This window comes from Ochotona princeps, chromosome 2 (assembly GCF_030435755.1).
Source record: "Ochotona princeps isolate mOchPri1 chromosome 2, mOchPri1.hap1, whole genome shotgun sequence".
Taxonomy (NCBI): Eukaryota; Metazoa; Chordata; class Mammalia; order Lagomorpha; family Ochotonidae; genus Ochotona; species Ochotona princeps.
In genome coordinates this window covers 44,052,777-44,078,525 of record NC_080833.1, presented here as the reverse complement: position 1 = coordinate 44,078,525, position 25,749 = coordinate 44,052,777, and the positions used below count along the sequence as shown (strand labels likewise).

At 49.5% G+C, this 25,749-nt stretch overlaps 2 protein-coding genes across 3 annotated transcripts in view; one reads left to right on the top strand and one right to left on the bottom strand.

The window, feature by feature from the left end:
- USP24 (ubiquitin specific peptidase 24) overlaps positions 1-14,721 on the top strand; it is a 143,644-nt gene extending 128,923 nt beyond the window's left edge. For both annotated transcript variants that reach the window (XM_058656156.1, XM_058656161.1), the window contains exons 60-68: positions 1,107-1,228; positions 2,733-2,846; positions 4,291-4,356; positions 7,571-7,637; positions 8,617-8,695; positions 10,522-10,597; positions 11,048-11,134; positions 11,451-11,561; positions 13,227-14,721. In XM_058656156.1, coding sequence (XP_058512139.1) covers positions 1,107-1,228; positions 2,733-2,846; positions 4,291-4,356; positions 7,571-7,637; positions 8,617-8,695; positions 10,522-10,597; positions 11,048-11,134; positions 11,451-11,561; positions 13,227-13,289 — 785 coding nt within the window. In that variant the 3' untranslated portion in view covers positions 13,290-14,721. The remainder of the gene's footprint in view (positions 1-1,106; positions 1,229-2,732; positions 2,847-4,290; positions 4,357-7,570; positions 7,638-8,616; positions 8,696-10,521; positions 10,598-11,047; positions 11,135-11,450; positions 11,562-13,226) is intronic.
- Positions 14,722-16,967: 2,246 nt separating this feature from the next.
- PCSK9 (proprotein convertase subtilisin/kexin type 9) lies at positions 16,968-21,444 on the bottom strand. Its single transcript, XM_058680820.1, is given in 7 exon segments — positions 16,968-17,108; positions 18,350-18,518; positions 18,727-18,824; positions 18,950-19,085; positions 19,603-19,724; positions 20,941-21,129; positions 21,421-21,444. Coding segments are annotated over 7 exon segments (879 nt in total).
- Positions 21,445-25,749: the final 4,305 nt, after the last annotated feature.

The following is a 25,749-nucleotide window of genomic DNA, read 5'->3' as shown; positions in this document are numbered from 1 at the left end:
GGTGATGATTCCATGTCCTCACTGTGCATTCACAGCAACAGTAACAGCAGCAGAAATGGCCGTTACGACAGCCCCTAGAATGTGCCCAGTGCTGTCTGTGCCACTCTTCCATCAGCCTCTGACTCTACTGTGCGTAATTTACACAGCAGACCTAAATAGATGAGGAACCAAAGATAAAGAGAGGTGTAGTGATTGCCACAGGGCATCACAGCCACCAGGAGGTCTAGCAGCCATGGTGTCAGTGCAAACCTCTGGCCCCCAAGGCAGGAAGCCGGAAAGCCAGATGAAAACCCCAGAGTGCATTCTAATAGGCAGCTGCTCACAGACCCTCCACAGGGACACAAGAAGAGAACCTGGGGTAGGTGTACTGTGTAAGTCATTTCCTTTACTTTGCTCTTTTCTTCTTCTTTCATTTGAAAGTGAGAGAGACAAAGATCCCCTTCTACTGGGTTATTCCCCAAATATCTTTAACAGCAGAGCTGTGCCAGGCTGAAGCAGGAGCCAGGAATTCAGTCTAGGTTTCCTGTGTGGGTTGCAGAAACCCCAGTACTTGGGCCATTACCTCCTGCCTCCCATGGTGCACATTAGCAGGAGCAGAGCTTCAGTGTAGCCACTCCCACATGGAAAGACACATTTCAATCGGTATCATAACCACTGTACCAAACGCCCACCCTGCCACTGCTTCCCAAACGCTGGTTCATTTGTGTAAAGCAAAAATCTGCGTCATTTCATAAATTCATAAAGCCTATAAAAAGAGCAGATTATACACCCTTGTTTTTCTAGCAGTCGAGGTAGCCCTTGGGTTAAAGTCTGCATAGCCTGGTGGGATTGGCTGTTTGTTGAGGACAGTAGTTTGAGGAACAAGTGTCTTGTCAGTGGCAGCTTTGGGCATGTTTTCATCGTGTCTTGAGTAGGAATCGCTAGGAGCCCCCAACTCCAGCTCACATATACTGTTAAAGCAAATAGATGAAGTTTTCACATGTCTGACCTTGCCCTCAGAGGGTGTGCACATCTGTCAAGTCGCTTCACCTCATGAATATCTGTGTCATGGAGCAGCACCAAGTGACACAGGTTTTGTTCTGTTTTGCTTCTTGGGTTTCCTGAAGCTCCTGGCATGTTCCAACAGCGGCCTCCTATTAGCATTGCTCCCTCAAGTCCTCTGCTGCCCCTGCACGAGGAAGTTGAAGCCTTGTTGTTCTTGTCTGAGGGGAAACCCTACCTGTTGGAGGTATGTAGTTCTGAAGAAATCGTCTGTGTCATTCCTCCTGTTTGGGGGAAAATGCTGTTTATTATAGTTAATTTGTACATGTTACTCCGGTGAAGAAGCAATTGATGATAAAGGAAGAAATAAATTTCCCTTACTGTGTATATTGTCAAAAAGAAATCCTTCATGACAGAAAGTGTCAGTCTTCTGTTTAGTCAGGAGTCGGCCCTCCAGACCCCATCAAGCCCCAGGAGAAGGCAGCAAAGCACTTCAACCACTGGTTACAACTAGCCGACTTACTACCCTGTCAGAGGGAGGACACCCACCTGCCCACCCCATGGCTGTCCCTCGCCCTGGATTGCTGCAGCTTAACCACACAGGTTTTTCAAGCCTTGGTGGCATGAAAGTGGGCTGCTGCTAGCTGTGGCAAATGTGTGGTCTAACCTCACTCCAAATCACCCCTTTATTGGGTGACACCTCTGGCAGATTATCTGTTTTCTCTGCCATACCCTGATTTACATGTACATGAATCTATTCCCAGGGTGTCGTGCTGGGTTGTATGGTTTGTTGGTTTATTGTTATTGTTATTACTATTCAGTAGTACTGTGCACTGTGTCTGGTTTTTAAGCTTAGTGCAGTGATAGTTTTAATCTTCTAGGAGTCATTTGCTCCTGAAAACCTGATGAAAGTTATCTATCTCAAATTGTAAAGTTTCAGATAGATGCAGGCACTTTGAATTCTATCTATAGACATCTGCAATTAAGAAAGCCACTTCAGGTCGCTGGGTGGCAAAGCCATCCACTCATTCAGGGCCGGAGAGTTGCCCTACAGTGGCCAGCACTGAGCAGAATGAGGCGCTGGGTGGGGGCAGGTGGGTGATCCCTGAAGTGGCACTCCTTGGGAGGTCACTGCTTGGACCCAGTGCCCTCTCCCCACTAAGCTTCTCTCTCCTCTCTTCCCTCTGTAGATTCTCCCATCAGCCATGTGGTCTTCCTGTCAGAGCCAGTTGAGCATTGTCCCTTCCCCAAAGTTGGGTTGGTGATGTGATGCCTTGGGCCCAGCCTCCTTCCTTGGCCCCTCTCTCCACCCCGCCACAGGAGGGAGTTGCTGGTTTCCCTTCTCAGTTCTTTTCTAAGTAGGTTCTGTTTACCCTGTTCCTCAAGTCCCTGAGCTGGAAGTGGGTACTTAAATCCCATGCCCTAAATGTCCTGCCTTACTCCTATTGAGTTTTTAGTATCTTGTACTGTGCTGTGGTACTTGGGCTGGGAGGACATTGGCCCATCTGAATTTTTATAGATGTCTTATTCAAGTTCAAACTGGCTTGTGAATCACCTGTGTCTTTTTTGACTTAGTAATCAAGTATTAGGCTTGGGGACCAAGCAGAAGTTGTTGAGGAGGGTCTATAATGTGAAACAACTTCAAGAAAACAAAAGATAAAGCAGGCATGCTTTGATGCACAGTTGGTGATCTCAGAGATGTCAGATAGACGTGGGCAATGTGCAAGAGCTTCCTGTGTGTCTCCCACCAGGTCATGTTCGCGCTGCGAGAGCTGCCAGGCTCACTGCTGGCCCTCATGGAGATGGTGGTGTACTGCTGCTTCTGCAACGAGCACTTCTCCTTCACAGTACTGCATTTCATCAAGGTAGGCCCAGCAGCCGGGACACCAGCGCCAGTGCTGCACGCTTTGCTCCCAGGCAGCAATCCACAGTTCGTTACTTTGGTTGCTTTTCCGGAGCATGCAAACTGTATAGGCTCATTCTAAAACAGAATTCAGTAATGATAATCACCATGAACATTCTCTTATTTTATCTTTTGCTTAATCTTTCATAACCTTTTACTTTCCATACATATGTTTTAACATGACAAGGATCTTAATATTTTTATGGTTTTGTTTGCATTTTAAGTATTTTTCCATATCATTAAAAGATAATCTTTAAGTGTATGTTCAGAATACTCAAAGTATTTTATAAACCTTATCTTCTTCATTTAGTGCCTCTTAGTACATTTTTCTATTTTGTTAGCTGTTTTGTATATATTTTTTTAAAGATTTGTTTATTTTTATTGGAAAGTCAGAAATACAGAGAGGAGGAGAGACAGTGAGAAAGATCTTCTGTCCAATGATTCACTCCCCAAGTGAGCCGCAACGGCTGGTGCTATGCCGATCCAGAGCCAGGAGCCAGGAACTTCTTCCTGGTCTCCCACAAGGATGCAGAGTCCCAAGGCTTTGGGCTATCCTCGACTGCTTTCCCAGGCCACAAGCAGAGAGCTGGATGGGAAGTGGAGCTACCGGGATTAGAACTGGTGCCCATATGGGATCCAGGGGCGTTCAAGGTGAGGACTTTAGCCGCTAGGCCACACCGCCAGGCCCTCTTTTATATATTTCACTCCAGGTGTACTCAGAGCATTCTGAGTTGCATTCTGTACCCGCATGTTCTGGAAAGCCCAGTAGGGTATGTACCGCTGAAAAAACTGGATCTCTTTAGTGACTTCAGTTTCTCCCTTTGCTTTTTCCCCTCTCTTTAGTTTTGTAGCTAAGTATCATGGAGTGTTAGAGCAGAAGTACCTTAGAGACAGTTTATTTCAGCCCTCAGAGTTAGCCTAGAAGAAAACTGTAGCCCCAACAGCAGAGGTATTTGCCCAAGGTCAGCCAGATAGTGGTAGAACTAGAGCTAAATTCCAGCGTTCCCACCCCCAAGTGCTTTCCACTAAAAAGTTACCAGAATTTCGGGGCCCAGCGGCGTGGCCTAGCAGCTAAAGTCCTCACCTTGAACGCCCCGGGATACCATAAGGGCGCCGGTTCTAATCCCGGCTGCTCTACTTCCCATCCAGCTCCCTGCTTGTGGCCTGGGAAAGCAGTTGAGGACGGCCCAATGCATTGGGACCCTGCACCCGCGTGGGAAACCTTGAAGAGGTTCCTGGTTCCTGGCATCGGATTGGCGCACACCGGCCCATTGCGGCTCACTTGGGGAGTGAAACATCGGATGGAAGATCTTCCTCTCAGTCTCTCCTCCTCTCTGTATATCTGGCTTTCCAATAAAAAAAAAAAAAATTACCAGAATTTTAATGCTTTTTTAAAAATATTTCAGAATCAACTCGAAACAGCTCCACCTCACGAACTGAAGAACACTTTCCAGCTACTTCATGAGATATTGGTAAGTCATAAATCTTCTGATGCACTTGGATTTGTTGGATAGCATATACTTACAAATAAGTTACATTTCCTTATATTACTTTTCTGTTCATTTTGCCTGCATTTATTGGGCTCTCCTCACATCAGGAATGTATATTGAACATTAGCAATTTAGAGAACAGGTGTAGAACTCGCCAGCCCAGGACAGCAGCAGTTATGGTGTGGGGCACCAGGGAGGCCTGCGTGGTGCTAGCCCTTGCTGAGTCACCGAGCTGAGTACGGTGTTGGTGGTGCCCAGACCGTATGATAAACTCCACAGGAAGTGGCTGCCTTGGCAGTTCTTCCAGCCTTAGACACTACTGAGTATATATATGCTACTAAAAGTGGTAAGAGCCCTGAAACTGAAGTGAAATCAATTTCAGGATGATTTCTAACTTCATAAATGTGAAAAACAGGGGAAAATAAGTTATCATCTATAAAATAACAGTATTATTGGGAACTGAGATTCAGAGCTATGGGGTGGGAACTGAATAGAGCTTGAGAAAAGAAACCCATACCATACGATGGAAGGCTTCGGATGCCAGGGCCACGGCATGTGGACTTCCCCTTAGACCAAGGTTGCACTCAAGGGCTGGGGACCAAGTTCATCCTATTTGCTTATTTATTTCTGTGACTGTTTTTTGTTTGTTTCTGACTTTTTGATCCAAATTGTATTTTTTTTTTTTTAAATTTCTGGGTTCCATCCTACCTTAAAAAATTGAATCTCATTCTTTCGCATAGCAGTCACCTAAAACAGCAGTGCCATGGCCCTGGATGAGGCCTGTCTGAAATTCAACCCACTTGGTTCATTGGTCATTTTTCAGCTTCTGTAGCTATGAAGTCTACAGGCCCAGCTGTCAGTTACGGGGCTCCACAGGGGGATTCGAAGTGGGAGAGTGACGTGATCAACTAGTGTATCTGAAAGATACCAGTCTTAGACATCTGTCTAAGGCAGGTGTACTAAAAGAGAAAGTGAGGCAGATTAAGCCACTGCTAGATCAAGTCCTGACTGCTCCACTTTTTTTTTCTTTTAAAATTTTTTATTTTTTATTGGAAAGGCAGATGTGCAGAGAGAAAGAGATAAAGAGAGAAAAATTTTCAGTTCACTGGTTCACTCCCCAAATGGCCACAATAGCCAGAAGAATTTAGCCACTAGGCTGTTGTGCTGGGTCCCTAACTGCTACACTTGTGATCCAGCTCCTTGCTGATGCACCTGGGAAAGTCACAGAAGATGGCTCACGTTCTTGAGCCCCTGCCACCCTGTGTAGCTCCTGGATTCAGCCCTGGCTGCTGTGGCTGTTTGGGGAGTTAAACAGCGGACAGAAGATCTCTCTTTTTCACTCTCTGTCTTTCAGGGAAATAAATAAATCTATTTTTTTAATTTTATTTTTATTGCAAAGTCAGATAGAGAGGAATATCTTCCATCCAATGATCACTCCCCACGTGATCGCGGTAGCCGGTGCTACGCTGATCCGAAGCCAGGAGCCAGGAACCTCCTCCAGGTCCTCCACACAGGTATAGAATCCCAAGGCTTTGGGCCATCCTCAATAACCCTCTAAGGCTACAAACAGGTTGCTGGACGGGAAGCTGGGACACCGGGTTTAGAACCAGCACCCTGATGGGATCTCCGTGTGTTCAAGGCGAGGACTTTAGCCACTCAGCTTTGTGCCGGATAAATAAATCTTTTTTTGTTTGTTTGTTTGTTTTAAAGAAGCGAGGCCCGGCACGATAGCCTAGTGGCTAAAGTCCTCGTCTTGTACACAGCGGCCCCGCATCCCATCCAGCTCCCTGCTTGTGGCCTGGGAAAGCAGTCAAGGACATCCCAAAGCCTTGGGATACTGCACCTGCGTGGGAGACTCAGAAGAATCTCCTGGCTCCTGGCTTCAGATTAGCTCAGCTCCAGCAGTTGCAACGACTTGGGGAGTGAACCATCAGACAGAAGCTCTTTCTCTCTGTCTCTCCTCCTCTCTCTATATCTACCTTTCTAACAAAAATAAGTAAATCTTAAAAATAATAATAAAATAAAGAAGCAAAGTCGGAAATTGGAAGACCATATATTGGAGACCAGCAGTAATCTGAGTGTGAAACAAAGCTTCCTCTAGGGAAGAGGTAAAGGCAAGAACAGATCCAGAGCAGTTTTGGAAAGAGGATCAGAGTCCAGTGTGGCAGGTTGTAAGTGGATGAAGGGGACTGGCTCTGGAAAAAGAGGGCGGGACTGTAGCACAAAGGAGCACTTAGGAAAACAGTTTTGAGAAAACACATCTTGGTACAATTTTTAGAGTCTGCCGTTCTGGCTCTTTACCTTCTTTTGGTCCTAGTGCTTTTATAAGCATTGGTAGGTTATTGCTTCTCAAGTGAATGACTGTATTATTTATCGGATCAGCCACAGATTAATGTAGTTGGCTATACTCTGCAGCAACAAGTGAGACCCAGGTCCAGCCCAGTGTAGCATGATACATACTTTCATGATATCTTTAGAGCCTCTGTAATAGCAAAACTTAATAAACAAGTCAGAGGGTAGACTGCTTGTCCTTAGGATCCTGAAATACATGCCTTCATAATCCACAAAGAACCACCAATAGAGTTGGTAGGAAGATGTGTGTAAGAAATGGGTGAATCTTATATATATAGCTTTTCATTATGGTTTATTTACTTTTAACATATTGGTTACTCATTACTATGTCAATTAATTCCATAATGATGTAAATTTTTGCTGATGGTATGTTGGAGCTTTTAATTGATCGGGATGATACTCTGCTGGCTCTGTCTTCAGACCAGAGAGGGTATACCTAAGAAGCCGTTGAACTTGACTGGACAATAAGATGCTGGACTCTATGTTTGGTATATGCTTGCAATGGGGGAATCTCAACTGAACTTGAACTGTGGTTATGCAACAAGGTGGAGGAATCCACCATGGGGGGAGGGCTTGGGGAGGGGTGGGGAGAATCCAAGTACCTATGAAACTGTGTCACATAATACAATGTAATTAATGAATTAAAAATAATAAATAAAGAAAAAAAATAAAATTTTAGATAGATGCCAAAGGTAAGGCAGGGGCTCAGTATTTGTGTGGGATTTTGTTGCATTAGAAACTTGATTCTCCTGGATGGAATTATAAAGAAGGCACTAATTGACCAGAGCTCAGGTTCCTACTTTGATTTACCAACCTCTGCTTCTTTCCTTCCTCCATTTCACAGGTCATTGAAGATCCCATACAAGTAGAGCGAGTCAAATTTGTCTTTGAGACAGAAAATGGATTACTAGGCAAGTATGCCCACCTCCTGGGCAGGTGTGTCTGGTCACTGTTCATCACCCTAGATCAGTGAGCAGCATCCCAAGTGTGGGAGAAGTTCTCGCACTCCCTCCTTCTGGTTGGGAAAGTTAAAATCCCAGGATCTCACTCCTGCTCACCGTCAGTGTGGGGCAGCCTGGGAGTCCTGTGACCGAGGCGGGTGCAGCTCAAGATACTGTGGGGTTTTCCAGCAGGCTGATGGCCACTTTCTAGGGAAGGGAAAGCTAAAACCTCACCCTCAGGATGTGACCCAGCTCATGAAACAAGGTTGTCTTTCTACGTGTAGTTGTCTGCTCAGAAATTATAAGATTAAATTGACTTCACTGAGCTACTAGAAAATGCTGAGTTTGAAAACAGTGTTGTCCAGCTCCCACTATCCACGTGTATTCCCAGGTCATTGGTGTCACATGTGCACTCGGAAGAGGTCAGGGCTCCTTGATTGCGCAAAGGAGATGTAAGGCAGAAGATATTGTGGCCGCAACCTTCCAGGCCACACTGGCAATGCCAGCTGCTTGAGAGCAGGGGCTGAGTGGGAATTACCTAAAACAACAGGAAAGACTGTTGAGTTGAACCAATACCGTAACCTTCCATTTATCAAAAAAAAGGGGGGGGGTGGAGGAGGGTGTGTAACATCTCTTCCTTCAGTAGCATGGTATAGAAAAGATTTGGCTTCTGTCTACATAAATAAGCAACAGGTAGAATTGGTGGTTCCTTTTCGTTTCTCCTAAAACCAACCTTTGACTACCATTCACACTCTTTAAACATACGTAAGGTAGCAGCTTTCCCCATTCGAATTCGGGAGTTTTGCTTGAGTCAGGCGCCATGCTTTTAGTTAAGTAGCAGCTTACCGACCTGCACATTAGAACGTAACTTTCATAGGAAAGCTAGTTTCCACCTGGGCCCGCCTTCATCTCCATCTGTGCTGACAGCCTCCCTTCTGCTTTCCTCCAGCTCTGATGCACCACAGTAATCATGTGGACAGCAGTCGCTGCTACCAGTGTGTCAAGTTTCTTGTAACCCTTGCTCAAAAGTAAGTATGAACTTAAAATGCAAAAAGGTAATGGTATTTTAACTACAAGTAAAATACACCAGACGAGGGTGGAGGTGGGAAGCGGAGCAGGCAGGGGACCAGGGAGCGGAATCTACCTATTTTTTACCTAGAAAATCTAAGTCAGGGCATGCTTTTGTGAGAGGCACAGAGACCTGTTCAGATGATCTCAGAAGAATGTAAAGGAACACCAGAGAAATAGTAGCAGACCCATCTGCATTTCAGAAGGGCATTGAGAGAAAGAGATCTTGGTCCAAGAACTCTACGCAGGTCTCCCACATGGGTGACAGGGATCCAAGCACTTGGGCCATCTTCCTTTCCCAGGTACATTAGCAGGATTACCAGCTCCATGTCCTTGAATCTTCCCTTGAGGTCTATGATTCATGGAACCCAAGCACCAACTCTGAGTCTCCAGGTCCCTGATTTCAGTATAGTCTCTGAAGAGGCAGGTATTCATGGCTGCACACGGTATGCCAGCAAAGCACTTCATCTCTGTAACAACCTCGTGACAGCAGGTAGTTGGTCATCACTATGGCCTAAGTGAGGTCCTCAGGATGGTAGAACTAACGCTTGACCACAGGCTGGTTGACTTCAAAGTAAAGATTCCTTTTTGTTTAATGGTAGTACAACAGACATAAAATTTCCCATTTTTATTCAGTTTTGTTATCTGCAGCTCAGTGGCATTTAGTGTGTGCCCACTGTATGGCTCTGTCATCATTATCCAGCTCTAGAACTTTTGCCTGTTCCAAAACTGAAGCTGTGTACCCTGACTCCCCTGTACCCTCTGCCCCTGCTCCTTGGCACGGATGGGAACGCTCTAGGGACCTCAGGGTGGTAGACTCCTGCAGCATTTGTCTGTCTGTAACTGACTGACTGTCTGCATGGTCCACCCATGTTGCAGCATCTGTCAGAAGCAAGAGGTCCATAGAAAGTTCATAGCAAATACTTATTTCAGAAAAGTTGCATGGAATTCAAAATGTATTGCGCCAAAATCAACTTACCTTTTAATTCCATTTTTCTGTGAACAATTTGGAATCCTATCCTATATTGCTGTATGTATGTAGCAGATTTTGTGTATCCAGTCTTATTCATTGGAGTAAACTTGAAAAGTAAAAGTTCTTAATACTAGAGGAACCTTAGTGGATTGCTGGCATGACTCTTCTGTAGTGGAGGGGATCCAAAGGGGCCACATGACCATGTATAGCACACATTTGCCAGCACACCACACTGCCATCATGGAGTCTCACACCAAGTCATCTTTCTGACTGAATTTTTCTTGCTTCAGATTTTGACTGATTCTTAGACACAGGAATTGGCTTTGTTGGACTTGTACCAGATTAAGGAAGTGCATCTGCTGCATTTGAGCTTCCTAAACAGACATAAATAGAACCCAGTTCTAGTAATGCATGCACATCCATTTTGCAGATGTCACAGTCCTGTGGACACAGATGCATTGTCGGCCTACACTAACTGTGGGCTCATGGACTAGGCTTCGTACTGGCAGCATGCTGGCTCTAGTATTTGCTTCTGATTGGCATTGACCAGTGATCCGAGGGCCATTGGTGTGTCTGATGTCAGCAGTCTTTGTACTCATGCATTCTTAAGAGACTACTCAAGCACACATTCGGGCACACAACCTCTAGCACTAGCTTCTGGTATGAAAAATAGCTTTCTAGATAACCAGAAACGAAAGGGACAGTCTCCACAGCCGTGCAAATAAAAGTGTTTCAGAATACAAGGTACTGTAGGTTAAATAAGTATGTTTACAAAGAAAACATGTGACTGATAAGAATGTCCTCATTCACCAGGTGTCCCGCTGCTAAGGAATACTTCAAGGAGAATTCCCATCACTGGAGCTGGGCTGTTCAGTGGCTACAGAAGAAGGTAAAGGGATTTTGTTACATTTTGCTAGGTTCTAGTTATAACATAGGACTCAAGAATAACACATCTTGTCAGAGAAGAACGTGTTAATTTATAGGCAGATCTCATGGTATTTTCAGACTTCAGATATTTCTTTACCATAGTCAGCACCCACATACATGCACTAACTTTGTGTGTTGGGCTTTGTGGTGCTACGCCTCCACTTAAAGAAGCAGCATCACATGACGGAAGGCTGGTTCAAGTCCTAGCTACTCCAGTCGGCTAAGAAGGAGGTCCTTTCCTGGTTTAGAGAATGGGAGTAGCCTTCCACCAAGGCAGCGGCGAGGAAGGTCTGGGCAGGACACATCCTATTTTTGGATGCTTTTGGATCTCCAGTGTCTGCTGATAGAAACTGTAGACTAACAGACTTGTTTGTTTTATCATCTCTGGTGGCATTCTTGTCTCCCTTCTCAGATGTCAGAACATTATTGGACACCACAGAGCAATGTCTCTAATGAAACATCAACTGGAAAAACCTTTCAGCGAACCATCTCAGCTCAGGTGAGCCCTGCCTGTTTCCCTGTGGTGTGATCAGAGGGAGCTGTGGTCTTGGGGAAGAGAAATGTGCACTTAAGGTGAGGGTAGGGACTAGAAGCCACCGCGTTCTAGAACAGGAGACAGCTGATTGACATTGAGGCTTGTGTGCACAAATTGCTGTCCTGGAAGAGAGCTGCTGTGGGTTGGTCCATCTGATCAGCAGAGCAGAGGCTTGGGGCTGTCGTGAAAGTGCCCTCACTGAAGTTTCATGTGCAGGATGGCAGCCCTGCCAGCTCAGGCAGGCCCTAATGTCATTGTCTTGTGTTTGCTTTTCCTGCAGGACACACTGGCATATGCCACAGCTCTGTTGAATGAGAAAGAGCAGTCGGGAAGCAGTAATGGGTCAGAGAGCAGTCCCGCCAATGAGAATGGAGAAAGGCATTTACAGCAGGTACACCTGTGGGGTGTGCCCTTGCATGCCAGGGCTGTGCCTGCCCCTAAGCTTTCCAGGAAGCTGCGCCTCCAGGGACCTCGGCTCTGAACTCTCCAGAGCTGAGCCGGGCTGCCATGAAAGGCTTAAAAAAGGGAGGTGGCTGAGAATTTGGTGCAGCAACTCATATGCCACTTGGGACGCCCACATCCCATAGTGGGGAGCCTGGGTTCGAGGCTTGCTACTGATGCACACCTTGGGATGGAGCAGGTGATGATTCAGTCTGCTCAGGTCCCTGCCATCCACCTGGGAGACCTGGGGGCGTCCCTTGCTCCTGGCTTTGGCCTGGCCTCAACTTTCACAAGCATTAGCAGATTGAAAATCTCTGTCAGTCTCTTTCACTCTTTAATCCATCAACTTCTGTCTACTTTCAGATACATTTTTTTTTAAAGTTTTCAATACCAGTCATTACAGGAAAGAAACAGTTATCAAACACCTACTATGACAACATAGTAGTTGTATATGGATTGTATGTATTATGTCATCTCAAGTCTGTGACCTTGTGTGATGGTCCATTTTCATTGCTGTGAAAAAACACCTGCTCATCTCTGCTGAGAAACTTGAGGGGGTGATCACAGTAGAGAGCTGGGGAGAGAGTATGCAGAAGCAGGATCATTCCTGACAGTGTGCATGGAACTTCCAGGCCCAAAACAAGGACACACTTGTCCAAAGATGCCTTCCTCCCTCTTAAACCTCCCTGTAGGCCTTTGCACACAGAGGGGGCTGAGCCTGCCCATGATGACACAACTTGACTTCTCTTCAACCTCACTCTTGAGTGTCTTGAATCTGTCTATAGCTCTCGCCTGTCTTCTTAACAAAGCTCTCTTCACCACTTTTCTGCTGCCTGCTTCCCTCTTCACAGCCAGACTTCTCTGAAGAATTTCCTGAACTCAGCCATCTGCAATCTGTTATTTCTCACTCACGCCTGGCCTCTTCCTGCCTGGTTCCCTCCTCCTCTGCGCTCAGTAAGGGCCGTACCGGTAGCCTGTATTTTTCTGTCTTCACTTTAGCTAACTGCCTGCTCCTCCCCAGTGAAAAATTTCTCCAGGACCTCTCTGGTACCTTGCTCTCCTGGTTTCCCTTGAGCCCTTTTGCTTGTGGACAGGCCACAGATCCAGCTGTATTCTGCCTCTACATCTGTGTCCCCTCATTTTCTGAATTTCACTCTATGAACTATTGCTTTGTTCTTTCTACCCCAGATTCCTCCCACTCAGCATACATATTCTTTCCTGTTCCTCCCGAGCCCCACCTCTAGACACAGAGGAGGGCTTCAAGACTGTTCAATGTATTTGGGGACAGAGGCAGGATTTGGATTCAGGAACAACCCAGAGCGCATCTCACAGGTGCAGGGCAGAGTGGGAAGTGCGGTGCCCAGCACAAAGCGGGCATCAGTGCTAGTCAGCCCACCACTCTGCTTTTTCACGTTGCTCACTTGGAACTTGGACACAGGCAAGTCACTAGGCCATCTCAATGATGAAATGAGCCTGGAGTATTGAAATGTGAAATAGGTTACTTTTTATTTTCCTCTAATAAGCATTGATTTAGTTGCCAGGTGAAGATATGCTTTAATTTCAGAGCCCAAATCAATGAAGCAGTGTAGAAAACTTTGTTTTCAAACTTCCGCAGGGTTCAGAGTCTCCCATGATGATTGGTGAGTTAAGAAGTGACCTTGACGACGTGGATCCTTAGGGCAGGCGCCCAGCACCCGAGGAGTCAAGCCAGGATGCCGGATGCTTAGCCCCTTTAGCGACGTTCGGCAGAGCCTGGAGAGTGGGGAGGGAGGGCTGCGTGACAGCACCGTGAACTGTAGAAGCAAGCAAGCAAGCATCTATGGGCACCAGAAGGTTCAGGAGCTGTTTAGCCGTGGGAGAATGCCAGCCTGTGATCAGCTGCCCAGGTGGCATAGTCCTTATGTGAATCAATGTTTTTGTCGTGATTTTAGGAAACAAAGTTGGTGGCAGACTTTTGTTACATGAATGAAGTGTGAAGATAAAGCTCTTACTTTCTGTATGAGGTTACGAAGGAAATTCCTTTGGCTTTTATATTTTAAGGGGAAAAAATAGGCTGTCTTTAGATATGTGGGGCAAATTTTTAATCTTGTGGTAACATTGGCTAGAAATATTCAACTTAAAATGATGTAAAGATATGTGATACAATTCCTCTCTGTTGTACAATAGTAGTTAAAGAATACAGTTTACACAGACCTTTGTATTTAATATGTCTCCCTTTTGTATAGAATTTCTGAGGGGGTGGGAAAATCCTGGGCAAAAGCCTGGATCTTGACAAAATGTTACCAGGATCAAAAATTGGGAAATTATCAAGCTCTTTACTGTATTTTTCTGATATAAATGAGATTGAGAAGAGCAATAAAAAAAAAATGCTTTGTTCCCCGGAAGTACAGGGTGCATTCTTTGACATGATCATAACAGCAAAGCGAAAAGCACTTTAAGATATAATTTTATTGAGTTTGACTTCGTAAAACGACCTTTTTAATGCTTGGAGACATATTGAATAAACTGTAGTCCTGAATCATGTGATCTGCAATCATTTGATTTCGCTTAAAATGTAACTACTGAAGCCCTAGAGAATGGTTGTATATGACGTTAGAAAACACTGCTTGGGAGTGATTTGAATGCAGAGAAGGAATCTGAGACTGATGATTCTCCTCAGTATGACTAATCAGCAGTGAAACAACAGGTCGGCTTAAGATTTCTTTTCGTAGAAATAACTAGAAAAACATTGAACAGCCACCCATTTAGTTGTACTTCCCAGGTGTAGCACTATTCACTTAGAACTCCACTTAGATATTAGCTTCTGGAGCCGGGGGAGGGATTTACACCAACACACTTCATATATTTTGTACATTTTGTATTTTGAAATGCACACCTTCTCAGCCCTGTATTGCCTTTAGTTGAATGCCCTGCCTTATTGTCAGCTCACCGTGTGCAGATCTGGAGGGGCGTTAGGAAGTGCCAGGTTGCCCATTCAGTGAGACTTGCCAACTCAAAGAGGCACGACCAGCCCCGAAGTGCCTTTCGGTTGCTTTTGTGTTTTGTGTGGACAGATGGCAGGGTAGACAGCCTCTTAGTGCTGTGCGCTTGCCGTCACGTGGGCAGGTGCCGGCTCACAGGTGGCAGTGGCCATGGCCCACGTGTGAAAGTGCAGGGCAGCACGTCAGAACAGTGCTGGGGCCAGTGCAGGTGACTGGCTGACTTGCTCTGGTTGTGACCTTCTTGGAGTTGTGACTGTGCCATTCCCAAACCGATTCAGAATATGCAGCTGCGTCCCCTCCCCTCCTGTCCGCATCCATCCTCGCCAGAAGGCCGTGTGGGACACAGCACTGAAAAGCCAGCAGTGATGTGTGTTGGGATATCATCGCTGGCAGCTGCACTCTCAGGAGCCCAATGCAGGAGTGAGTGATCACTTCTATGTCCCCTTATTTCCTATGGAAACGACACCTTGCATCCCTACGCCTGCTGTCCTCGCTGTGGAGCTGCGTGTGGCCACCCGTGACTGCGGTCCCCACCACTCACATGGGCTCTTCACCTTGCCCATGTCATTGCTGCAATAAGCATCATCTCACCTTGCCAGTAGCCAACCTGATTGCTAAGAGCTGCAGCCGACGAACCTGCTGATGACTTTTTTTTTTAAACATCATCCAACAAAGTGACAATTGCAACAGGCTTACCTTGGAAGAGTTGTTGTTTTTACTGCCAATTTTTTTTTTTTTTTGAATGAAGATGTTTTTATAAATTCTTAAAATGGTCTGCAAATCAAGCAAAAATTGCACAATTCACTCAAGGCACTGTGTTGGTGAGAAGCTCCCTTAGTGAAGGCCAGTCTTGGGATGGCCTATTGTGTGCAGCAGAGGTGTCCTGAGACAAAGAGCAGATGAGCCTCCCAAAGGACAGCTTGCCTGGGGCCTCTCCGGGTGGACTTGGGGTCAGGGCCCGGAGTGCCGCCGCAGCATCACGCTAGACCCTGTCCCGCCTGCCCTCCCTGCTGACATCAAGGTGTGTGCAGTTCCCTTTCCAGCTTGGGACAAGCAGACTGGAATTGTCCTCTGCTACCTCTTGTGTACAAAATCTTGTTTATAAAATTTCAAACAGAAGTAGATAAACTAGAGAAGAACCGTAATTCTAAATTTGGTTCGTGCGTGGCAGTTCTTAGCTTCTAAGAGCATAAAATAAATTTTTCAAAAATGTCCAGTTGGCGTCTCCCTGGAGTTTTTTCTCTTTCTGTCAGCACATGACTGAGATGCAGAGGCTCCGTGGGCCTGTGACTTGGTGCTAAGCAGTACCCAGAGTCCTTTCTGGGGTGCCGACTGGTGGTGGTGGGAGTGGACACTGGAACTGCTTGGGGCAGCGAGCAAAGCTATGGGAAGGCATCCATTCATCCCCAGGACAGGCCCAGCCCGAAGCCCACAGGTCTCAGACCGTGCCCACATTCCTTGTACTCCGGAGTAGCAGTGCTCGTCTAGGGCTGGCTTTGTTTCCCGTTCAGTCAGCCCACTGAGGGCCTCCCATCCACGAAGAAACATCCCTGGCCAGGCAGATCGTACCGGAGGCATGGCAAGGTGGTTTTTATTTTTAAAAATCGTTGAATAGTAAAACTGCTACAAAAACTCAGAATAAATGCCTAAAAATTACAAAAGCTGAACAGGTCTAGAAATGCTTCTTGCTGTAAAGAGAAGAGAACTGAAATAGATGCTGGGCTGGGCTGGGTGGTGTGAGGGGCAGTCACTCCTCTTGCTAAGCAGTCCCCTGGCCACTGTGAGTGGGTCAGGACAAGCGCAGGAGTTCTGTGCTCACAGGGAGGGGCGGGGTGTGCCACAGACTGCTGCTTCTCACAGCTTCCTGTGGGAGCCAGCCCTGTGTGGGGCTGCACCTGCATGGCTGCCCAGCTCAGCTGTATGAACTTTGTGAGCAGTCGCATCCCTAGTAACGAGCTCTAGTGGAGGTGTCGGGATGCAGGTACCATTGTGGCCCAGCCCCTCAAAGCTGCTCACTACCAGCTGAACCTGCAGTTAACAGAGTTGCACCACCCTAGTCCACTCCAGAGGTGTGGGAGCCCAGGGGCGCTTCTGTAAAGGGGTCATTGGGAACGGGGCCTCAGCACTTTGCACCAGCACCCAGGTGCTTCCTTACCTACTCACAGAAGGTAAGTGTGTTGGGGAGCCTTTGAGGCTTGAGTGCAGGTACTCCGGGAGACCTCAGTAAAAGGCAGCTCCACCTCAAGTGTGAACGTGCTGAGAAGGGCCAGCAGCAGCTGAGCTAGCTCCAGAATTTTCCCCAAGGGATGCCAGACTGGTGGCGGGAGAGGCTGTCACCGGTGACCCATGAAGCCTTCCCGGAGGAGAGCCAGCTGTCAGCAGATGGCGATGGTCACAGCCTCCCAGACCTTCACCACACACGTGTTGTCCATGGCATAGATCCCCAGCAGAAGGTAAACCCAAGGGAGGGCACTGCAGCCAGTCAGGGTCCAGCCCTCATCACAGGCCACACTGACCTGCGGGGAGCCCAGGGAGAGAGTGAAAGTTTTCTCCCTGACTTTCCCCTCTGCTCTCAACAGTCCAGCCTGGCGGACACAATGTCCAGCTCCAGGCTCCCGGGAGGAGCCCAGTGTCCAGTGCTAAACACACATGCAGTTTTTGGTGACAACAATGAGTGCCACAGACATCAACACCAATGCCTACCCTGCCCCCAAAAAACAATACTTCTAGCAGCCTTCCCCAGCCCACTAATGCAGCTCCATCCTCCCAGGCTCAAGGGCACCACCCCACTCCCACACCTCTGCAGCAACCCCGAGGACCCTTCCTCAGAGCCCGGTGCAACCTAGGCTCTTGTCTGTCTCCCTGTCCCTGTGTCTTAGCTCGGCAGCCCTAGAATCCTCAGAGGCTCCCAGCCCCCTCCACCTTCATCTTTTCAGCATGGTCTTTCTACCCTTCTGCTCCATCGCTCCCCTGCAGGCATACTTGTAGTATCTTGTAGTACTCTGTGAGGGACTTAAGTTCATGACTGTTCTCCCCACAGCTACACAAGCTTCAGGAGGCCGGTGGAGGCCCACAGGGTTTATCTGCCAGGCACCTGCCACAGGCAGCCTGTCACATTGGTCCACTGAGCAGGCACACCCAAGGCAGCCCGAGCTGGAGGAAGGTGCTATCCAGGCACAGTGGCGCCCTTCCAGAGCCAGTCTGAGTTTACCAAAAGCGGGCTCCTTGGGGTTTCCTTTGCAGACTCCCAGTGGTTCTTGCAAAGCTACAACTGCGAGCAGTAGCCACATCCACACCCCAGCCTGCCTCCAGCGTCTGGACCTAGGGGTGCCTCAAACTCTCCAACCTTGCCTTGGGCTAACACAAACTGTCCTCAACCCTCAGCCCTAGCACAGGGCTCAGAGCTGGGTCACCTCTGGGTGTTCTGAGTCCAAAGGGGTCCTTGGCCCTGAGCTAGCTCCCAAGAGATTTGGTCAATCCATGACCCCATCAATAGCTGTCCAGACGCCGCCTGTTCCTGTTCGCCTCGTGTGTGTACATTCACCACAAAGGGGTGTAGGCACCCAGGAGCATTTCCGATCTGAACAGCAGCATAAACCAACCCTGCCCCCAAGAATGCACATCCAGGCTCTGCAGGAGCAACAAAAGCTGCCCATGGCCGTGACGCATGGCGTAGGTTGGTAGCGCCATCACAGACAAAAGTCACACAGAACAGACACAGGCCTGGGTGCCAACCCTACTCCCCTTGCCTGTTCACCTGCTGTGCAGGGCCCAAGATCCTGTGCTCCTTGATCTTGCCCTCCAGGCCTGGGCCGTGGCAGCAGGGTGCCTGGATGCTGGCTTGCTTGTGGACCACACACTGGGCGGACTGACCTCAGGGCCTCGGCCATGGCCACCTGTGGGTGCTGAGACCCTCAGCTTGCAGCCTGGGGCAGAGGAAGGCCAGCTCAGACCCTGGCATGCCAGGGGACCTCCCACCTTGTTTTACCCCAGTGGGCCTGATTCTTTGGGGTCTGAGGCAAGAGCTGGGAAACCCTGAGACGAGATGAAAAAGAGATGTTGGCCTAAATGACAGGTCTCTGGGGCCCCACTTCACTCTGCCATGGACCAGTTGTGTGACATTAAGTGAGTTACTCAACCTCTTGAAGCCTTCGTTCATTTCTCAGGCATCTCCCTTCTACCCAGAGACGAAGAGCCAGGTGGGTGGCGTGGCTGTCACACTTGCTAGCTTGCTTGATAACACGGAATCTTGGGAGAAATGCCACCCCATCATCCGTCAGCGGGAAACTGGATGGACCAAGGCCCCTCCCCCATGGCCACCTGGCATCCGGGGTGGGGAGGAGAAGCAGGGGGTTACCTGTCTGTGGAAGTGTGTCCCATCCTCCTTGGGCACACTCTCCAAGTCCATGACTGTGACTTAGCCCTCAAGTTCCCAGTGGCTACTCTGGATTCTGGTGTCTAAGAGATACACCTATACGAGGCGCCCTCCGTCTTCCCAAGATGACATTGAACAAGAGAACAGCCCAGGGGTCAGGGTGTGGCCACCGTGCGAACCATTTCCCACACAGAGTACAGACTGTCGTAAGCATCTCCAACGAGTGAACCCAGTGAGTTCCTGGCTTCCCCACGTGCTGTGGCATCACAGACCAGGAAAGGGAGGCACAGAGAGGTCAGGACACAGCTGGCACACAACAGAGCCAGAAAGGTCTGGGTGGGAGCTGGGTCTGTGCCATTAAGGGAATTCCAGGCCTATCTCAGAGTCTCGTAGACCAGTGTCTGGGGGAGAATCACCGTCACATTCACTGTCTCCTCAAGGGAAGGGTGGCCCCCTGGGCCACGCCAAGGCCAGCAGCCAGCGAGCACTTTGGGAAGGGGGGAGGAGTCAGCAGTGGGGGCTTTGAGGAGGTGGATGGGACAGTCAAGGACCTTTGGTTGAGAACAGGGATGCACCAGGGCTGAGCAAACGCCTTCTGAATGGGGATGGTGCTAAGGGGTCTTACTGAGGGGTTGGGGATGTTGTATTCATCCTCCTGGTACTGCACAAACATAATCCGCTTCAGGTTCCATGGAATGTTCTGGGTAAAGACAAAGGAGTCCTCCTCAGTGTACCCAATGTGGGTCAACCTCAAAGCCTGCAGTCACCAAAGAGGCCAGGAAACTCTGTTTCCAAAGTCATCTGCCCAGGGGCAGACATGACCATAGCCGTGCCAACACCTCCTCCCCAACCAAGCCCAGCAACCCCACAGCCCCTTCCAGCATTGCTCCTTTTCTGGTCTGGCTCCCTGCTGATGTGCCTGGGAAGGCAGCGGGAGCCAGCTCAAGTACTTGGGTGTCTGGCATCCAGGTGGAGCAGATCTGCATTGAGTGCCAAGTCCCTGGCTCTGCTTGGTCCACCCTGGCAAGGGTGGGTTATTTTGGGGGAATGGACCAGCAGATGGACGCTCTCTTGCTGTCTCTCTCTCTCTCTGACTTTCGAATCCACAAAAGATTAATATTTAAGGCACTAGGGTAGGGAGATAATGGTTGGTCAGGGGAAGAAGAAGGGAGGCCAGAGTTAAGCACCCAGGCCCCTTTCTGTCATCCCAGCGAGGACATGACACTCAGAACAAGCAGAGGGAAGGGACCCCACCCCTGTCCTGGAGGAAGAACCCCTTCTCTGGCAAGCATCAGCTGCATGGGAACTGCAGGTCCCTGAGTCATCACTTTCACAAAGACTCAGACACCCCCTGGCTGTCCCAGGGCCGTGTCACTCTGGGCTCCACAGGCAGCGTGGATGCCAGTGCCAGGACACTGGGCTGCACTGTCTGTGCAGTGTTTTCTGAGCCTCAACCTCTTCTTTTAAATATGTACATGCATACATACATACGTACATACAGATAGAAAGAGAATGAGAGAGAAAGAGGGCTCTTCCACTCGCTGGTTCACTCCCCAAATGGACACAATGGCCAGGGCTGAGCTGGTCCAAACCTAGGAACCAAGAACTTCTTCTGGGTCTCCCAGGTAAGTGCAGAGGTTCAAGAACTTGGACTGTCCTCAGCTGCTTTCCAAGGCACATTAGCTGGGGACTGGATAAGAAATGGAGCAGCCAGGACACACATGCACACCGGTGCCCATATGGGCAGTTAGAGGCTTAACGTGCTTTATCACAGTGACGACCCCCTCTACTTTCAGGCACACCATTGGGGTGTGGCCAGTCCCAAAGGCCCTTTGCTACAGAAAATCAGTAGTCAATGGGCCCAGCGATATCTCCTGATTGGAGCACTGGGCACGTTAAGGACAGTCCCCCGCACATTGGCAGGGTCACAGCCCCAGAGGCCCCGGCCCCGCAGGGGAAAGAGGGCTGCTTACTATATCCAGATAGGCACTCATCTGCGCCAGGAAGCCAGAGAAGAGGGCGTGGAAAAGGTGCAGCACCTCGGTGAGGTAGCCACGGCGAGCAGCCTGGGCCTGCAGGTAGCCGATGGTGTGCTGGATCTGCGCTCAGCAGTAATCTTCCTTTGACACCACCACGTAGGAGCCCCGCAGCCTCCAGGCGTCCTGTTGCAGGTGAGGAGGAGGAGGAACGCGGTGACCCCTAAAATCCCACCCCCTCTGTGCACCTGACCTATTCTTCGCAACAAACTGTACCGACAGCGGTCACAATACAATAAACCCTAAGGAGAGAGATACCAACTAGGGGCCTCCTTAAGCTGAACACAGCGCCATCTATAGGCCGATGACTACTAATTTCTCTCAAACATGGTGGCATGGGCTACAGGCAACAGAAGGTTCTCTCTCCTTTGTGCCTGCACCTGGCTTTCCAGGGGTCCCGCCAGAGCCTGATCGCACCTGGAAGCCCTGTCCAAATGCCATCTTTATCTCTTCCCTGATTACCCTGCCTTCAAAGTCCACTCCCTTCACATGCAGGACCGGAGAGCTTGCAAGCAGGAAAACGTGTCCTGAATCCCAACTCCACTATTTACTGGCCGAGCGCCCATGAGCAAGGCACTCAACCTCTCTGAGCCTCAGTCTCCCCTCTGGGTTCTGGGGACCACGCCCTTGGCCCAGGGCCTGCTAACAAGGCCAAGTGATGGCGTTGGAAGCACCCAGCAGGAGGGCCTACAAGGGCAGATGGGTGGGGGATGACTGAGCGAGCCAAGGCCAGGCAGGAGAGATGCTGGCCACTGTGCAGGGGCTGTGCTTGGCCTGAGTTCTGCCCACTCCAGCCGCTCTCAGGCAAGCACAGCTGCTCCAGAACCTTCCATGGCAAGTGCATTGCAGCTGGGGGCATGCCTGCATCTCATCTCAGAGCGTCTAGATGTGGATCTTAACTCTGTTCTTGATTCTAGCTTCCTGCTAATGTGTACCCTGGAAGGCAGCAGTTGAAGTTCAAGTCCTTGAGTTCCTGCCATTCACGTGGGAAACTTGAAGCTTCTGGTTCCTTCAGCCTGGCCCTGCCCTTGCTGTTGAGGGCATTGGAGAAGTGAACTGACAGATGGAAGTTTTCTGCCTCTCTTTCTAATAAAATAAAACTAATTTTAAAAAGGTTTATCTATTTGAAAGTCAGAGCTACAGAGAGGCAGAGATGGAGAGATCTTCCATTTGTAAGTTCATTCCTCAGGTGGGCAAAACAGCCAGGGCTGGACCAAGTCGAAGCAGGAGCCAGGACCTTCCCATGTGGATGACAGGAGCCCAAAGACCGGGCCATCCTCTCCTGCTCCCAGGCCATTCGCATGGGAACTGGACAAGAAATAGAACATCCAGGACATGAATTGGCACCCACATGGGATACAGGCAGTGCCAATGACAGCTTTACCCACGACACCGCAGCACTGGCCTCCACATTGTTGACCTCCACATTAATTCATTTATTAAACAAAAACAAAAACCTTACACAGTAAAATCCAAGTATCGTGTTCCCCTTGGTCCACTCTCAGCCTACCTCCACGGCCTCATCTACACACCTCCATTCATGCGCCTCGGACTCCAGCCACAGAAGAACGAAGTCCACAATCCTTTATCCAAAGCTGTGGGGCCACGTGAGTTTTCAAAGGCAGAATGCATTTGGATTTTGGAAGCGCAATCAGGAACAGCCAGGGAGCCTGTGCGGAGGAGCCTGGAGGTACATCTGCCAGCTGCAAGCCGCCGGGGCCTGTGCACGCCCACACACGTGCGATCTGTGAAGAGTGTGGCCACCACGCATCAGTTTCGGTCAGGACTATCACTACTCAAGTTACAGAAACCCTCCGGTGTTCAGGCGTGTGACCTGTTGGGAGAGGGAGGGGAGCTGCTCTCCACCCCTGTCTTTTGCAGTTCTGTACTCTGGCTCCTTCTTCCCGGAAGAAAATTCTGCACCTTCCTGGGTTGAATTCCTGTTTAGGCTCCAAAGAGCATTGAAATTATCCCAGGCTAAAGAAAAACAGACTGACTTGGGTGAGCAGGGATCACTCTCACTGGAATGAAAATTCTCCAGGGAGCGTAACATGAAGACACCTCCTCTCGCTGAGTCTCAGTTTCCTGTGACTAACACACACAGATGTTTTGAAATCTTTCTCTGACTGTCAAAAACAGTTTCATTCTAAACTCAGTTATTTGTTGAAGGAATAAATGAATGAATGAAGATGGGGGGGTCTCTGTTCAGAACTTCCTCCGAGGAGGAAGCGCCCTCAAGCCTTGTCTCGGGTGTCTAGATAATCCACTCACCCCACCTCCTCTATAGGGTATGGGATGTTCATGGCTTACACACAGTTATCTATGGCCCTGCAGGCTTGAAACGCCCCCTTGGTGTCCTGGCCACAGCTTCACCAACTATCGCGAGAACCCAAAGGTGCAGGAGCTACGGAGGAGGTGCTGGGAACCCAATCAGGACCCCACACGAGACTGCCCAGCAGACCAAGTTAAGAGGGACGCAGAATTTCCCCCTCTGCCCCAGGACCTTGCGCTTGGAGCCAAAGTGAATGTCACTAGGATGCCACCTGGTGGCCAGGTGCGTAACTGTCTTCCACGAGGGAGCTTCCCGGGTTTGGATCCTTAGGTCACCCAGGGATGTCAAATTAGAACTTCTCCACTGCATCCCCCATCCACTGGCTCCGCCTGGCCACAACCACCCCTGGGGAAGAATAGCCGAGGCTCCAGGCTAAATGATTTTCCAAGCCGCACAGAGAGGTGTAGCCAGGAGTCACCCCCCCACCCCACAGGGTATCTTGGCATAGCCTGGGGGTTGATGAAGTTCAAAGGGCACCAGCGGCTGCGTTATCTCCCCCACACCCGCCTCAGAACCTACCCATAGTCCAGAGGCGGGGCTGGGAGGAGGGAACTGCAGGTGCGGTGGGTACTCAAAGCTCAGCCCGAGGGATCCTGGCCAGCAGGTGCCAGGCAACTACGACCCACCACCTGTAGCCCTAAACCTCAATCCTGAACAACTCCAGTGGGGCCTGGAGAATGACTGCGTCCTTGCCCCTTCACTTTGTTCCTTTCTTCAGCAGAATAAGGCTACGGCATGGGCCCGGCGGCGTGGCCTAGCGGCTAAAGTCCTCGCCTTGAAAGTCCCGGGATCCCATATGGGCACCGGTTCTTATCCCGGCGGCTCTACTTCCCATCCAGCTCCCTGCTTGTGGCCTGGGAAAGCAGTCGAGGACAGCCCAATGCATTGGGACCCTGCACCCGCGTGGGAGACCTGGAGGAGGTTCCTGGTTCCTGGCATCGGATTGGCGCGCACTTGGGGAGTGAATCATCGGACGGAAGATCTTCCTCTCTGTCTCTCCTCCTCTCTCTGTATATCTGACTTTGTAATAAAAATAATAAATCTTAAAAAAAAAAAAAAACTACGGCATGAGGAAAATGTCTTTGGCCTTAGTGTTACACATGGGGAGGGAGGGAGCGTGGTGTCTTGAAAACCGGCACGTAATCCCCATAGCGCTCTGCCTGCTGGACCTCCGCCAGCACCCCTCCGCACCGCCCCCCCTCCCCACCGTGCGCCCCAGCGCTTTCCCAAATCGCCACCGCCCCTGCTCGTTCTCTCCCCAACCGCCGTGTCTGCAGTCCCAAACAGCGCGCTTAGCCCGTCGCCGGGTGAGCAGAGGGTCTCTGGAGACCTCCATCCCAGCTCCTCTTCCACAGGAGAAACTGGGACTGAATTCGCACATGTTCCCCTCCCCGGCCTCACACCCTCGTGCTGTACCTCATGCACACTCGCTGTCTTCTTCCAGGACTAGGGCACCTGCGAGACCCAGGAAAAGCAGCAACAGCAGTCACATCCTCCCAAAGCTGCCACTGCCCATCAGGGTGACGGGAGGAGTCTGCGTCTTGCCTCCCAGTCCTGGAGGACGTGCGTGGTCTGGGCCGCCGAGCCCAGTGTCCAGCAGGAGGAAGGACCGACCGTGCTGAGTGGGAGCCTGGACCCGGGGCTCGGGGCTGGGTTCTGTGCGCTGCAGAGGCTCGGCCAAGCCGACTTCTCGGTGCTGGAACCCAGGGTAACTTGGTGCAGCACCCACCTGCAGCAAGCGCACCTAGACGCCCCAGAGGCAGAACCTGTGCGGAGTGTGGGTATCCCACGGCCAGGGCCAAGAGATCACACCACCAGAGTCCAGCTTATGATTCGATCCAATCAGATTAAATCTTTTTTTTCATTTTTTGTTATTATAGTTTTATGATACAGTTTCATATCCCTGGGATTTCCCTTACTTGCTTCCCAAGTCTTCCCCTACCCCCACTGAGTTTTCCCATGTCATTACAACCATCATTGTGGTCATGGACAACGGCAGAGAGTCCAGCATCCCATCAGCAAGACACATCCAGCGTTTTCACTGGGAATCCATCCTCCATCCGAAAGTAGAGATGTCAATCTCCACTACACAGTCACTATACATCCCCCCAAATGAAAAGCCACGAAACAAAATCAACAACAGGAAGAAAAAAATTTTACAGCACCATGAAGTTAAATAACATGCTACTGTGTGATTAATGTGTCGCTGATGAAATCAAGCCAATCTGCCTCTCCACTTAGAAGTGACACCCATTGCCAGCCATCACGCTTCCTCCTCCAAGGCAAGGCCATGGCCATCCCCAAGCGGGAGCTCAAGAGAATTAGCAGCAAATACCACTAGACTGCAGAATTCACCAGCTGTGGTTCCATGGTCTGTCCGTGGAATGTATGTGTCAGAGCTGGGCCTGCTCAGT